Source organism: Protopterus annectens, chromosome 7.part0, assembly GCF_019279795.1.
Source record: "Protopterus annectens isolate FY-2018-M chromosome 7.part0, PAN1.0, whole genome shotgun sequence".
NCBI lineage: Eukaryota > Metazoa > Chordata > Ceratodontiformes > Protopteridae > Protopterus > Protopterus annectens.
In genome coordinates this window covers 1,141,398,658-1,141,414,996 of record NC_056739.1, presented here as the reverse complement: position 1 = coordinate 1,141,414,996, position 16,339 = coordinate 1,141,398,658, and the positions used below count along the sequence as shown (strand labels likewise).

The window sequence follows — 16,339 nt, the reverse complement described above, 5'->3', positions numbered from 1 at the left end:
GGAAGATTTTACAAAAAATCAAACAGAAAAATTCAAGCACAAAACAGATGAAATAATGGATTAAATGAGGTTCGTTCTGTATGTGGCACTTTTAATGTTGAATTATAGGGAAGGAAATCACTTTGTAAAAAGAACAACTTTTCATTTGGGTGGAGGCCTTGTTTAACCATCTACAACAAAAAAGTATCATTCCTGCTGCATTTTGCTTGACCGGTATCAAGACAGTAAAATCAGATTACTCTTCTACTGTTTGAAGTTCAGCTGCACTCTATAGTCAACAAAAGTTTATGCTGCAACACTTCTTGAAACACAGTAATTACTAGGAAAACAACTGCTTTAAATTAATACTCTACAGAATGATTTGTTATAACTTACCCTGGTGTCCTTCTGTCAACTACTGCAAACCCTCCATCAAACTGACTAACTATCAGAGTGGAGCCATCCCGCCCCAAAAAATCGAAGGAAGTAAGTGAAAAATCTTCCATCCTATAAATCTGAGCAAACAAATGGATACTAAGTCCCTTCAAAATTTTTCTAAATACTTAATTTAACAACAATAAAAAGAAGTTATGTACCTACCATAACATTCGATCTCCGTTGTCAGTCTTCATTTATCCCTGACGTATGGGACTCAGTTCCAACTCTCAGAACCAGCTCAGCCATTATAGCAGCTTGTGGGAACCAAAAACTCTCGAGCAAAGTCCCTACCCAGACTACCTCATATCGTGTTTGCAGCTATAAAGGAAGACAGGAAAAGAAATTAGTCCTATAACCATTGAAGAAGGCTTTGTCCAAGGTCATATCTGAAATAAGATAAGAGATAAACAGGACTAGAGTCAGTTCTTCCAAGGAGTCTGAAGGAGGGGGAAGAGGGCGGGGTGTCAAGGACAAATGAAGATCGATAACACAGATGGACAGTTTTGGTAAGTACATAACTTCTTTATCTGATGTTGTCAATCTACATTTATCCTTGATGTATGGGACAGAATCCCCAGGTACCTTGCATCTTGGAAGGCTATATGAAGGATATTCCTGAACATTATAGAGCCAAAAGATAGTCTTCCCCTGGAGACCGGATCCACTTTGTAATGAGTGATAAAGATATGTGGAGTAGCCAGGTTGGGTTGCTGATGCACATATTTCATCCATGGAAGCTTTAGAGTGGAAAACAGCAGGTGCGGCTATTGCCCTTGTAGAATGCGCTCTCACAGGCGCTGGTAATTGGAGGTTTTTCTTATTGTAGATGAAGGTTATACATTCCTTTAACCACTTAGACAAAATGACCTTAGAAACAGGTTTACCCATGGATGGACCTGAGAAGGAAACAAATAACTGGTCCGACTTCCTAAATTCCTTAGTTCTGCTGAGATAAAATCGCAACGGTCTCTGAATATCTAATAAGTGTAAACAATATTCTTACATGTTAGAGAAATTAGGGAATAAGACTGGTACATCAGTAGATGATTAATGTTAGTTTCTGATACCACTCTTGGAAGAAAGGATGGGTTGGTTCGCAGTATCACCCTGTCCTTATGCAAAATCAAGTATGGTGGTTTTGAAGATAAGGCATGAATCTCTGAAATTGCTACCAGCCAAATAGTTTTCCATGAAAGGATCTTTAAGTCGTAAGCAGCTGCTGGCTCAAAAGGGGAATGGACTAAGGACTGTAGAACCATATTAAGATCCCAAGGAATGACAGGTTCCATATAAGGTGGTTTTAACCTTAATGTTCTTTTGATAAAAACTTTACACAACCTGTGTGAAATTAATAAAAAGATATTTCTTACCATAACTTGGCATCTGTGTTGCCTTCCTCCGTTCATCCTCACAACAGGGTCTTGGATACATCCCTCAGATCTGGCTCGGCTACTTCCACAGACTTGGATCTGACTCTCCAGCTTCTCCCTCATACCACAATGCCCGGCAGCCACCCAACTACCTCATATAGAGTTTGCGAAACCAGACATGCCACTCTCAGACATCAAAGATTGGCAGAAGAGGCTCAGACATAGGACATAACAGTCCTGAGATCATCCAGGTTCCTCAAGAAGAAAGGCAGGGGGGTGGTTGGGTGAGAAAATGAAGATGAATGAAGGAAGACAACACAGATGCCAAGTAATGGTAAGACATAACTTTTTAATCTGATGTTGTCTTCTTTATTCACCCTCATGAGAGGGTCTGAGTTCCCAGATATGAGAACCTTGGGTGGTCCTCATAGAAGGACATGCCAAAGCACCACTGTGCTGAACAAAGCTCTGCTCCTGGAAATAACATCCAACTTGTAGTGTGATACAAAGGTGTATTATTAGACCAAGTGGCTGCTACACAAATGTCAACAGAAGTTCTGGCATAGAAAGTTGAGGAAGTAGCCATAGCTCTGTGGAATGTGCCTTAGGAGGTTTAGGTAAATGTAATCCTCTAGAGGAATAAACAAAATAAATGCAATCTGAGATCCATTTTTCTAAGGTAATTTTTGATACCGCTTGACCAAGTCTATTTTGAGAAAAAGCTATAAAAAGCTAATCAGACTCTGTGCTATTTGGTTCTGTGCAGATAAAAACAGAGCCATCTATGAATGTAGAGGTGAAGGATATACTCCCCTTTGTTAAAAAAATGGGAGAGTACTGGTAGTTGAACAGACTGACTGATATTGCTTTCTGTAGTCACCTTAGGCATAAAGGATGGAATAGTACACAAGGACACTATCTCTATGGAACAAAATATAATGGGGTTTAGACAATAGAGCCCGAAGCCCAGAAATCCTCTTGGCCGAAGTCACAGCCACCTGGATAGCCATTTTCCACTATTTATGTCACAAGTAGCTGCAGGTTCATAGGGGCCTTGTATCAACACCTGCAGTATCAAAGTAAGGTCCCAAGGGGAGAAGGATCCCTAATGGGGGCCTTAATAAGAAAATACCTTTCATGAAAGATTTACACAATCTAAACGTGAACAAGGAACGTGTCCCACTTGCTGTATGAAAATTAGAAATAATAACTAACTGTATGTAACTTAATAGTGGAAAAGCTAGCACTGTCATTAAAAAGAGTACTGAGAAACAGTAACACATCTGACACAGGCGCTGAAAAAGGGTCAGTGTTCCTGTTAATAGCCCAAACAACAAACCTCCTCCACTTGGTATTGTAGACTTTCTTAGTAGAAGCCTTTTATGATGCTAAATTTTTTTTAAACTGGGGACTGAATCCTGGACTGTCTAATTAAGGTCAGAAGTGGAGAAAGCAAGCGGTCAATTTCAGGGTTCGAATGTTGGGGTGTTGTATCCCTAACGGGTGAGAGAAGAGATCCTGAGTGGGCTCCAGTATCCAAGGAGGATACTTCAGATGAGGTCAAAGAAAGGGGAACCACACTTGGCCAGGCCAGAAAGGGCCAATGAAGATGACTGAACTCTTCAACCTACTTGCCTTCTGAAAAAAACTGGGGATGAGTGGGACAAGGGGGTAAGCATTCAGGAGACCTGGGGGCCAATCGTGGACCAGAACATCCCTTGGGGACTCTCCTGGAGGGGGGATCAGAGCAAAAAACTTGCTGCACTTGTTGGTGAGGAGGGAAAACAAAAAGGTGGCAGCAAGGTTGATGCCAGCTGCTGAAGATGATGGTCGTTACTGACTGGTTGAGGGACCACTCATGTGGAATCAGAAGAAATCTGCTGAGTCTGTCCACCAGATCGCTGGTTTTCCCCAGAACAAGTGTTGAAATTAGAAGGTGGTCTGAAGAGATCGCCCATTCCCACACTCTCATGGCCTCCCTGCAAAGAAAGTACAGTTTTGTACCTACCATAAATGTAGATGTTCGAGTGCTAATGCAGCTGCAGTCATAACAGATGGGTTCTCCTGCCGTCAGGCGGGTCCTCGGTTGGCCGAATTCCAAAGTCTAGGTCCGGCGTCGGTTGTTGTCACCTCCTCCCTGACGTCAGAGCGCCAGGGGTATAAAAGAACCAGCCGACGCCATTTTCTTCAGTTTTTCTTGCCCCAGATGTCAGGTGCCCCCAGAAGGAAGGCAATACATAAATTTGTGTAATAAAGCAATGCAATATAATCAAAAAAAAAAAAAAAGTAGTTGCAAGCAAATACACCATAAAAGAATACCCCAAGAGGGGAAGGAGGGAGGGAAACCTGGACTGCAGCTGTATTAGCACTCGAACATCTACATTTATGGTAGGTACAAAACTGTACTATGTTCATCGTGCATACAGCTGCAGTCATAACAGATGGGTAGAATCCCAAAGCTAAGAAAGGGGTGGTAAGCACTAGGTGGAACTAGGAGGAGCCAGAATGCCCTGCAAGACTGCTGTGGCAAAGCCTGCTCTAGTTTTGGAGTATAATGGTAGGTGGTAGTGCTTGGAAAAGGTATGCACATAACTCCAAGTGGCTGCTTCCAATATATCCTTGGTAGGAACTCCTCTGAGGAAAGCTGCAAAGGTAGCTGTGGCCGTTGTGGAGTGAGATCTGATGCCTGCAGGTACAGTCTCACCATGAAAAGAGTAACAAAAGCGTATGCAGTGGGCTATCCATTTTGAAATTGTCTGTTTGGAAATTGGTTTCCCTTGAGCTCCTACAGCATAGGACACAAAGAGCTGTTCTGATTTTCTGAAAGGCTTTGTTCTGTCCACATAATAACGCAGCTGTCTGTGGATGTCCAAGGAATGTAGTAGTCTCTCCCCTTTGTTTTGAGGATTAGGGTAAAAGGTAGGTAAGTGTATAGCCTGATTCAAAGCTACCCTGGATACCACCTTTGGCACAAAGGACGGGTTGGTTCGTAAGGAAACTCTGTCCTGATGGAAGATGATAAAAGGCTGCACAGCCATGAGGGCTTGTAGTTCCGATACCCTACAAGCTGAGGTGATAGCCAGAAGGAAAGCTGTTTTCCAGGACAAATATTGCAAATCTGTTGAGGCAGCTGGCTCAAAAGGAGGCAGGGTCAGCTTTTCTAGTATGAAATTGAGATCCCAAGCAGGTATTGGTTGTTTCCTTGGGGGTTTTATATTCTTTGCCCCTCTGAGGAACTGTCTTAAGAGGGGGTGAGAGAATAAAGGTGGATCAGTGTTGCATTCTGCAGAAATGGCTGAGGCATGGATTTTGATGGAGGAGAATGAAAGTCCACTGCTTAGCAGCTCAGCTAGATACTGTAATATTTAAGGTAAATTCAGTTTTCCAGGATTCTGGCCCTTTTTCTCATTCCAGGCACAAAACCGTTTCCATTTTGCGGAGTAAGCTTTTCTGGTAGACGGCCTTCTGGCCTCCAAAATGACATCCTGCACCTCCTTGGAGAGTAGGGTCTGTTGTGATGTTAAGGAATCTTCCATGTGGCCAGATTGAGTGTTTTCAGCTGACTGTGAAGAGTTTTGAAGCTGTGCTGAGTCAGAAGAAGAGGCATTCGAGGTAGGGTCCATGGAGGGGAATGCGTCAGGCTCCTCAGGAGTGGGTACCAGTGCTGTCTTGGCCAGTCTGGAGCAATGAGAATCATCTTTGGTCTGTCTGCTCTGGTTTTTAGTAGAACATTGGGCAGTACAGGAAGAGGTGGAAAGGCATAAACTGTCATTGTTGTCTAACTGAAAGAGAGAGTCCATTCTCCAGGCCTGTGGATGGAAAGTCCTTGAGCAGAATTTTGTCAATTGGTGATTTTTGTGGGAGGCAAAGAGATCTATGTCTGGCCTTCCCCATGCTTGAATTATCTCTGTAAAAACTTGAGGATGCAACTTCCATTCGTGTGGATCTGTCATATTCCTGCTTAGGTTGTCTGCCAGCGTGTTTTCCTTGCCTGGCAAGCACTGTGCTTGAAGTTCGATTTGTAATTCCAGGGCCATGTTCCAAAGTGACATGGCCAGCCTGCACAGGGGGTATGAATGGGTTCCTCCCTGTTTATGTACCACATTACTATGGTGTTGTCTGTCCTTATCAATAGTTGACCTGGATGCAGAAGGTCTTTGAAAGCTGTACTAGCATTTGTTACTGCTAGCATTTCCTTTTGATCGATGTGAAGGTGCTTTTCTTTCTGGGACCATTTGCCCTGAATGCACCGATCTGTCATGTGCGTCCCCCAGGCGTAGTCCGAAGCGTCTGTTGTGATGACTTGATTTGCTTGAGGCTTGCAGAATGGGAGACCTGTGTTTGTTTGGCATGCTTGAGCCCACCACAGAAATTCCTTTTGAAGACATGGAATTAGTGGTATTATTGTTTCCAAACTGTGGCTGTGTTGAGACCATAGGTTTTTCAGGTACCATTGAAGTTTCCTCATATGCAGCTTTGCACATGGGATTAGTAGAATGAAAGATGCCATGAATCCCAGAGCCTGCAGGATTTTCCTTGCAGTCAGCCTGGTGAAATTTAATAGTTTTCTGAAGTATTGAGTTAGTTGCCCCTGCTTCTCTGGTGTGAGGTAGGCCATCTGGGTGTTTGTGTCCAAGTTGGCACCCAGGAAAATTATTTTCTGAGAGGGTATTAGCCTTGATTTCTTTTTGTTGACTGTGTATCCCAGAGAATTCAACAACATTATTACAAAAGCCAGATGTTTCAGAAGTATGTGCTTGCTGTCCGCTTGGATCAGGCAGTCGTCCAAACATGGGTATATTTGTATCCCTTGAAGTCTGCAGTAGGCAATTACTGATGCCAGGCATTTCGTGAATACTCTGGGCGGAGTAGATAAGCCAATGGGCAATGCAGAGAATTGATAATGGGTTGAACCAGCAAGAAATCTGAGGTATCTTCTGCAATTTTGTCTGATTGGGACATGCAGGTATGCCTCCTTGAGGTCCAGTGTTACCAGCCAAGACTCCTTGCCCAGCATGGGAAGAAGCTGCTGTAATGTGAGCATCTTGAATTTTGGTACGAGTAAAAATGTGTTTAGGATGGATAGGTCCAATATAGGTCTCCAATCTTTTCCCTTCCTTGGTACCAGGAATAGTCTGGAATAAAAACCTTGACCTTGTTCATGAGTAGGTACCTCTTGAATAGCTTTCATGTCCATGAGATCTGAAATTTGTCTTTGTGCCTCTGCCCTTTGATTGTGTGGCAGGTTTGGCATGCTTCTCATTTTTGGAAGGGTGTGAAAATGGAATCTGTAGCCTCTGTTTATAATGTCCAGGATCCATTTGTCTTTTGTGACAATATGCCAATTTTTTGAAAATCATGCCAGTTTTCCACCTAAGGGTGCTGCCATTTGAGCCTTGCTTGGCATGCAAAGGGGAAAGTCATTGGGCTTGCTTTCTGACTGGCTGCGAACTATCCTCACCACCTCTTTGTGTAGGAGCTTGCCATTGCCTGCCCCTATATGATCCTTGAGATTGCCCTCTGCCCCTCGGGCGCCTGTATCTACCTCTCTGGGGTCTGTCCGTGGCTGGAAAGGACCAATTTTTGGAAGGCCAATTTCTACTGAAACATGGTGGATGTACCTGTAGAAAATCTTTCACTGTTTGCAATGATTTAGCCTTTTCCTCCATTTTCTTTAATACCTCCTCAGCTTTAACACCAAATAATACATCCTTTTGAAGAGGGGCATCTAGTAATTTAGCTTTGACATGATCTGGTAAGGTTTGCTCCTTGAGCCAGGCATGTCTACGTATGACTGATCCTGTAACAGCAGCTCTACATGAGGCCTCTAGAGCATCAAAACCACATTGCAAGGTATGTTTGCCCACTTGTTCTGCACTATGTATCAAATCTTGCAACTCCTTCAAGTCTCGCTGTTCAGGTTGTGACATTTTGCTTCTCAACTGTGATAACATAAACTGTTGGTACTTTAGCATATGGAACTGGCAGTTTAATGCCCTCATGGTTAAGGTGGCTGAGGTGTATACCTTTTTTCCCCACCTTTCTAAGGATCTGGAGTCCCTCTCGGAAGGTAATGGGTTTTTTGCAGTGGAGGCCTGAATTCCCTTGGGGCCCTGTGAGATAGTTTCTGGGTCAGCTGCATGACTTTTGTATAAAAATTGGTGTGAGTCAGGAACCCGGTAATACCCGTCAGGCTTGACTGGTGCTGGAGGTAAAGAATCCGGGTTAAGGCAGGCCTCCGAGTACACATAATCTAGGATGTCTAAGACAGGAGGTATAGCTAGAGGCCTGTGCTGAGGTAGCAAGAGAAAGTCCCTAAGCTTTTTCTTGGAATCTGAGTACTCTTGGCCTTCCCAGTGGAAGTGTTCCCTTAATATATGCAAGGTTTCTCCAAATGAGTAATCCTCTGGGGGGGAGACAGAGGGAATGGACTCCTTAGCATCAGAATCTTCAAAAGGGGAGTAAGAATGTTCCTGTTCATCAGAGTGTTCTGAAATAATGGAGGCCTGGTCAGAGGAGGGGGATTCTTCCTCCACTCTGGGCCTTTTATCCGGGGGGGGGGGGGGTTGAGATCCCCTGATAAGAGTAATCAAATCCTCAGCCATTTTAAGCATCTGTTTTTTAGGCATGGGGCCTGGGGAAGGGCCCTGTGGAGCTTGTCGCTTAGAATGCATGGCTGCTTTAGACTTAGTGAAAGCCTTGACAGAAAAAGAAGAGGAAGGTCTGAAGACACCTTGAGAGGAGGCAGACCTGTCTACATTTTGAGATTCACCACCAAGAGTGGCTTCGGTATCTGTAGTCGGAGTGTGGGCCGAGGAGCCTGCGACCTCGGGCACTGAAGACACCGCCAATGAAGTGTCGTCGGTAGGCAGGGGCTGCGTAGGCGCCTCGCTGAGAACTGGACCACCTGTAGTAGGCTTTGGCGTGGTGTCGGCGGAGGCCATGGACCGCATGTGTCGGTCCTTATCTTGGCGTTTTTTAGACAAAACAGGAGTCGGAATATCCCGCAACATAATATAGTTAAATTTTTTACCAAAATAATGCTGGGTGAACTCCGCCCGATGCTTAATGGTGCGTTTGTTGAATGTAGCACAAAAACGACAAACTGAGACATCGTGGCCTGGGCCTAAGCAAGGAATGCAGAGGGAATGAAAATCCTTATGCGGTATTTGCTTCCCACAAGAAATACAATTATTAACTTTGTCTGACATCGGTCTGAGGTAAGAAAAGTTTCCCCAACGGGGTACCTAGCTTTAAAGAAGACTTCGGTTGCAAAATTTTCGTAATTTCAGGAGCTGGCCGACCGGCACTTGGAACTGCTTCTGCTTCAGGCACCGCGCGGCAAGAAAGACTGAAGAAAATGGCGTCGGCTGGTTCTTTTATACCCCTGGCGCTCTGACGTCAGGGAGGAGGCGACGACAACTGACGCCGGACCTAGACTTTGGAATTCGGCTGACCGAGGACCCACATGACGGCAGGAGAACCCATCTGTTATGACTGCAGCTGTATGCACGATGAACATCGGGTTCCTCCTTGCTTGTTGATGTACCAAACAACAGACATGTCAGTGTGTACTGCAATAGTCCCCACAGGGAGAACATACTGAAAGGCTTGAAACATTAGAACATTGATATGCAACTTGATCTCGTGAGGCAAACACGTGCCTTGGACCATCTTCAATTGTAATGCCCCCCCCCCCACACACAGACTCGGAAGCATCCACTGTCATGGTGGTTATCAGGGGATTGTTCACAAATGGTCCACAGAGAAGAGCATTGTCTTACTGAATCCACCAACTGACATGACGTCTGCAGATGGGAGTCAGTTTGATGCAAAAAGACAAGGGCTGGAACAGAATGGACCATAGATTGGTTAGTGTCCATTGCAGAACTTGCATGAAAAATCTGGCTAGGGGAACTAACAGAATGGCTGCATACATGGACCTCAGGATCTGCAGGATCAGTCGTGGTGTGGGGGCTTGTAGTGCTAAAAAGTTGTTGTATCCGATTCCTCAGAATGGCTACTCGGTGCAGAGGGAGAGAAGCTATCTGATTCCTTGTGTTGAGCTGTGCACCTCTGAACTCTAAATTCTGAACCGGAATGAAGTTGGACTTGTTCATGTTTATGGTGATGACCAGTGAGGGTGCTAATTGGATTAGTCAATGCTTTGTGGGAGGGACAGGAGCCAATCGTCCAATTATGGAAACATCTGGAATCCTTTGAGCCAGTGAGCCCAAAGGGTAGTGCTCTGAACTGGTAGTGATTGGCTCCCAGCCAGAAGCGAAGATATCTCCTGGAGTGCGCCTGTCTATTTTGATGTGATAGTACCCATCCTTAAGATCTATAGAGCACATCCATGTGTCCTTGTGCAACAGTGGCAGAATGGACTGAATCATAAACATCTGGAACCTCGCCTTTTTGACATTCGTTTAACTTGCCGAGATCCAGAACTGGTCTTAGGTCCCCTGTCTTTTTTGGCACTAAAAAGAAGCAGGAGTAGGTTATGTATCCTCTTTGTTCAGCTAGAACCTCCTGGATGACTCTCTTTTGCAACAGCTGTTGAATTTCCTGTGCTGCCTGCTTCCTTTGACCGGGTGGCACGTCTGGAAGGATTTTGGATAGCAAAGGCAGAAGGGAAAAAGGAATATAACAGCTTCTGGAGATCACTCTTAGCACCCAATAGTTTTGAGTTAATTGAGTCCAGGATTCAGAGTGCAAAGCTAATCATTCTTTGACTGTCCCCGGAGACAGTCAGCATTTCAGGAAGGCTGGCAGGGCTTATTAGAAGGGGGTTCCCTGAAGCCCTGTTTCTGCATACCCCCCTCTGCCTCTTGGGCGGTGTCTACCATCAGACCCTCCTCTTCTGCCTCTAGCGGAAGGTTCTCCACACAGTTCCTGGAAAGGCCCCTGAGACTTGCGGAACCACAGTTTCTGGAGAAGGACCTCTGAGGGGTAGAAAACTTGATTCCAACAGCAGAAAGGGTCTTCCCGTCCTTTTTGCTGTGGGTAAGATTGTCTCTAACTGACGGCCCAAAAAGGGAGGAGCCATCGTAAGAGGCATGAACGAACAACGACTTAAAGGGCTCCACAAAATCAAATAGCCTCATCCAGGCATGTCTTCTTAAGGAATGTCATGAACCACATGCTCATGAAGTGCCCTCCCTGGAATGGGAGATCAACCTCATCAAGAAATTGGCAATAGATGAAAGAGTTGTCAGCTAGGGAGACATTTCTTAAATTCCTCCTCAGACATGGACAGAGAGAGGCTGACAATTCCTTAATCAGGTCCCTCTGAAGCAGAGTAAAATGAGCTAGATAATTCAACAACCTCAGCACAAAGGTTGCCAAGGTGTAAATGTGCTTCCCAATTCTGTCCAACACTCTGGACTCCTTGCTTGGCAGATGGACACTGTCAGATTCTTCTGCCAGTACTTTCTTGTTGGTCGCTGCGACCACGATAGCACTGACCAGGGGGGCCTTACTCCAATGTTTCCTGTCTGTAGGGGGCACTAAAAACCCATCAGGCTACTTGGGAATAGGCTTGATGATGTCTGGTACCTTCCACGCATGACGAGATATTAAGTCCACTAGGACATCTGCTAGGGAAGTCACCCAGGATGTAGATGGGCCCATCCTGAATGCCTCCATGACAAGTGACTCCTCAGAGGAAGGCGGTTGGGCAGACCACCCACCTTTCTGCTTTAGGATCTCCAATACATCTCCAAAGGACACATCTTCAGGTGGGGATTGGGGGGACCTTCTCCCTCATTAAAAAGTCAGTACCCTCTGTTACAGACTCCAATGGGGAGTCTGCAGGCCTCCTTTTACATATCCTCTTTTGAGGAACTTCCTCAGCCGGGTATTCTGGGGAAATATTGGAAAAAGGGCTTCCCTCCTGAGCAAGAACATCCTGCGGGCTGCTAGGGATAAGAAGACTCTTGGCAGGATGAGAAAGAGTAAGGCCTGCATCTGATAGAGGTACAGGGGCAGATTGGAGAACCTGTACAGTCGAATCTCCAACCAAGGAGAAAACCCTCCCCACTACCTGAAAGGCCGAAGGACCCAGTGAAGCCCCAACCAGTTCTCCCAGTGTTGAAACTACCAAGAAAAAGCAGGAAGGATTTACAATGGATCCATGGCCCCCAGAAGGGATCAGACCCAAGCTATCTATGGCCGAAGCACCCAAGGGAAGGGAAGGCACCAAAAGAGAAGGAGACTATTCCAATCCTTTGGACTCAGCACCAATGGTGCCCCTCCAGGACTCTGCTCTGAAAAAGCCAGAATAGGGCTCATCAAGGGCATTCTCAGCATCAAAGGTGGAAACTTCCTTTACACCTAAACCAACACACACAGCAGTCCTGAATCTGTAGGCTCAAAGCCGAGGGCCAGATTGGAGAAGGTGTCCTGATAGCTGACTAGAGTAGCTCACGGATCCGATAGGGGATGCAGCTGAGACTACCCCCATCTGAATCTGGGCCTTAAGAAACATCCTCATCAACCTGTCCACGTCTGCCTCAGACAAGCTTCTAGAGAACCTGGATGAAGCTAACAAGGGGGGCCTGCAGTGTTTAGACTTGGTGGATAGAGCCGGGTACTTCGTTGAAGCCCTCGGATCCCCAGTAGTAGGATCCAAAGTTGGAGCCGACGACAGAGTTGGAGAAATAGTGATGATCTCCCCCGGATCTGAGGTAGTTGTAGAATCCAAGAGGGGAGTCTACACTGGTGGATCAGAGGAAGAATCCGCTGATTTCTTAGTCTTCTTCGATTCTGGAGCATTCCTCGAGGAAACAGGGAGGGACCTCTTTTTGGACTCCTTGGCAGAAGCCAAGGAGGTAGAGGCCTGAGAAGGGGTCTGAGCCTTAGCTGAGGAAGGAAGAAGGCCCCTTAAGATAAATTTGTCCAATCTGGTGTCTACCGAGGGTTAAAAGCCACACAGATGGAAGACTCAGCATTTAGATGTTCGGCTCCCAGGCAGTGCACGCACTCCTTGTGGGTATCCTGACTGGGGATTTTATGCCCACAAGAAGTGCAGTGCTTAAAGCCGGGAACCAGTTTGTCAGCCATAAGGATGAAAAAGACCTGCCAAAAACAATGGACAGAACAAAGAGATACAACAGAGAGGTAAGAATTTTACTATAAGCACTAAAAAAATAAGGATAAATTTAGCACTAACCTTAAATTAATCTAACTTAAAAAAAAGTCAGTAGTTAAAATTTAAACAGGAGGAAAGAAAAAAATAAGAGCGCACACTCACACAAACACACACACCAGAAAGAAGAGACAGGAGAAATATGAAAAAGACATTTTTTGCAATAACTAACAAACGGCTTGAGAGAGGGAATCTTCTTCTGAACTTGCTGAGCGGCAAATGAGATCTGAAGTAGTTGGGTGGATGCAGGGCAATGTGGGTATGAGGGAGGAGCCTGAAAGTCGCACCAAGTTTGGGGAAGTGGCCGAGCTGGATCCGAGAGTTGGATCTGAGACACTGTTATGATGGAGAATGAAGAAGACAACATCAGATCGAATGCTCTTCAAAGCCATCATGGAAGTTGGAAATAGCAGCTAGTTGAAATGCGATAGTAGAAGAAAAGTACAGTTTTGTACCTACCATAAATGTAGATGTCCGAACTGGATAGCATCTGCAGTCATAACAACTGGGTTGTCCTGTCGTCAGGCAGCCCTTCAGTCGGCCGGATTCCAAAGTCCGGGTCCGGCTTCGGCTGATGTCGCACTCCACCCGACGTCATCTCTGTTGGTCTTCGGGTATAAAAGCATCAGCCGACGCCATTTTCCTCAGTGTTTCTTGCCCCAGATGCCAGAAGACCTCTTGCAGGCTAAAATTTGGATAGATGCCAAAGTTTCCAAATAGATAGAGGTAAACACAACAATAAGCATGTATGTACATATATACAAACAAATACACCATAAAGACCCCCAACAGCTAGCTATTAGGAGGGTAAACACCCTAGGAGTACCACAGAGGGGAAGGAGGGAGGGTAATCCTGACTGCAGATGCTATCCAGTTCGGACATCTACATTTATGGTAGGTACAAAACTGTACTATGTCCTTCATGGATGCATCTGCAGTCATAACAACTGGGTAGAATACCATAGCCAACTAGGGAGGAGGATAAAAGTAGATTATGGTGTGTTTAGGATCCCTTGCAGTACAGCAGTGGCAAACCCTGCTCGGGATCTGGAATATAGAGGCAAATTATAATGCTTGGCAAATGTATGCACGGAGGTCCAAGTAGCCGCCTCAATAATGTCTTTGGTTGCCACTCCTCGTAAGAAGGCTGTGGTAGTGGCTGTTGCCCTTGTAGAATGAGGTCTTATGTTCTGTGGAATTGGTTTTCCATGGAAGGAGTAACAGAATCGTATGCAATTTCCTATCCATTTGGAGATTGTCTGTTTGGAAATAGATTTTCCTTCCCTTCCTGTTGCATAGGCTACAAAAAGTTGGTCAGTCTTTCTGCTATTTTTTGTTCTGTCCAAGTAGTAGCGTAGCTGTCTATGTACATCCAAGGTATGCAGTATTCTTTCCCTCTGTTTTGTGGGTTGGGAAAGAAGGTAGGTAGGTGGATTGCCTGGTTTAAAGACACTCTGGATACCACCTTGGGCATAAATGTAGGATTAGTCCTCATGGACACTCTATCTTGGTGGAAGATTAGGAAGGGTTGCACTGCCATTAAGGCCTGTAGTTCTGAAACCCTCCTTGCTGAAGTAATTGCCAGTAGGAAAGCAGTTTTCCATGACAGGTGTTGTAGGTCTGCTGTTGCTGCTGGTTCAAAGGGTGATAGTGTCAATTTTTCTAGCACAAAGTTCAAATCCCAAGCTGGTAATGGTGGTTTCCTTGGAGGTTTTACATTCTTGATTCCTCTGAGGAACTGCCTGAGCAAAGGGTGCGAAAAAACAGGTGGATCAAAGCTGTATTCTGCTGAAATAGCTGATGCATGTATCTTGATGGAGGAGTAGGACAGGCCTGAATGAAGAAGTTCGCCAGATACTCCAGAATGTTAGGCATATCTATGTTTGACACATCTTTTCCTCTTTCTGTACTCCAAATGACAAACCTTTTCCATTTTCCAGCATAGTTCCTTCTTGTTGAAGGTCTGCGTGCTTCAAGAATAATGTCTTTTACTCTTTGGGAAAGTTCTGGATTAGCTGCTGCTATGTGATGTTCCATGCAGTTAGTTGCAACGTTTTAGGTTTGGATGTATGATGCTGTAGTTGTTCTGAGTTAACATCAAAGGCATCAGGGGTATTGGCCACATATTGTTCCGAGACATGCTCCTCAGTAGTGGGTACCAGTGTTGTCTTGGCCAGTTCTGAGCTATCAGGATTATCCTTGGACGTTCTTCCTTGATTTTCAGTAGTACCTTGTGTATCAAAGGAAGAGGTGGGAATGCATATGCTGTTAGGCCTTTCCAGTTGAAGGAGAGCGAATCCACTTTCCATGCTAGTGGGTGGAATGTCCTTGTGCAGAATTTTTGAGCTGGTGATTGAGAGGTGATGCGAATAGGTCTATCTGTGGCATTCCCCATTTCTTTGAGATGGTCTTGAAGATGTCCGGGTGCAGCTTCCATTCGTGGGCATCCGAAGTGGTTCTGCTTAATATGTCTGCTAGAGTATTGTCTTTCCCCGGTACAAATATTGCCTGTAACTGGATGTTGTAGCTGAGTGCCAGGGTCCACAGCTCCAAGGTCATTCTGCATAGGGGTATGAATGAGTGCCTCCCTGTTTGTTGATGTACCACATGACTGTGGTGTTGTCTGTCCTTATCATCAACTGGCCCTCCTTGAGAAATGGTTTGAACTTTTGGATTGCCAGTTTTACTGCCAGCATTTCTTTTAGGTTGATGTGCAGGTGAAGTTGATCCTGTGTCCACAATCCTTGCACGCATTTGTCCAGCATGTGGGCCCCCATCCTAGGTCTGAAGCGTCTGTTGTGATGGTCTGGCTTGCTTGACATCTGCGAAAGGGTAGGCCTGGGTTTGACTGGCATGCCTGAGCCCACCATAGGAACTCCTGTTTTAAGCATGGAATTAGTGGGATTTCTGTTTCTAGACTGTGTCTGTGTTGGGACCATAAATTCTTTAGGTACCACTATAGTTTTCTCATATGTAGTCTGGCAAATGGAACCAAGATTATGCATGATGCCATGAAGCCCAAGGCCTGCAGTACTTTTCTTGCTGTTAACTTGTTCAGTTTTGTTAGTGCCAAGAAGTAAAGAGGAAGTTCTTTTTGTTTTTCTGTAGTCAGGAATGCCATTTGTTTTACTGTGTCCAATTCCGTGCCCAAGAATGTCCTTGTTTGGGATGGTATCAGCCTTGACTTTTGTAAATTGACTGTGTATCCCAGTGCTTGTAGCAAGTAAATGACCCTTTGTAAATCTGTTGTCAGCTTGCTTTTGTTGTCCCCTTGTAGCAGGCAGTCGTCCAGGTATGGGTAAATTTGAATTCCCTGTAGTCTGCAATGGGCGATTACTGATGCCAGGCATTTTGTGAATACTCTGGGCAGTAGATAAGCCAAAGGGCAATGCTGAGAATTGAT

General features: G+C 45.2%; 1 protein-coding gene across 2 annotated transcripts in view; it reads right to left on the bottom strand.

Annotated features, from left to right (window-relative positions):
* Positions 1 to 16,339, bottom strand: part of LOC122806909 (WD repeat-containing protein 76-like) — a 950,729-nt gene that overhangs the window by 344,310 nt on the left and 590,080 nt on the right. For both annotated transcript variants that reach the window (XM_044077718.1, XM_044077717.1), the window contains one exon: positions 376 to 494. In XM_044077718.1, coding sequence (XP_043933653.1) covers positions 376 to 494 — 119 coding nt within the window. The remainder of the gene's footprint in view (positions 1 to 375; positions 495 to 16,339) is intronic.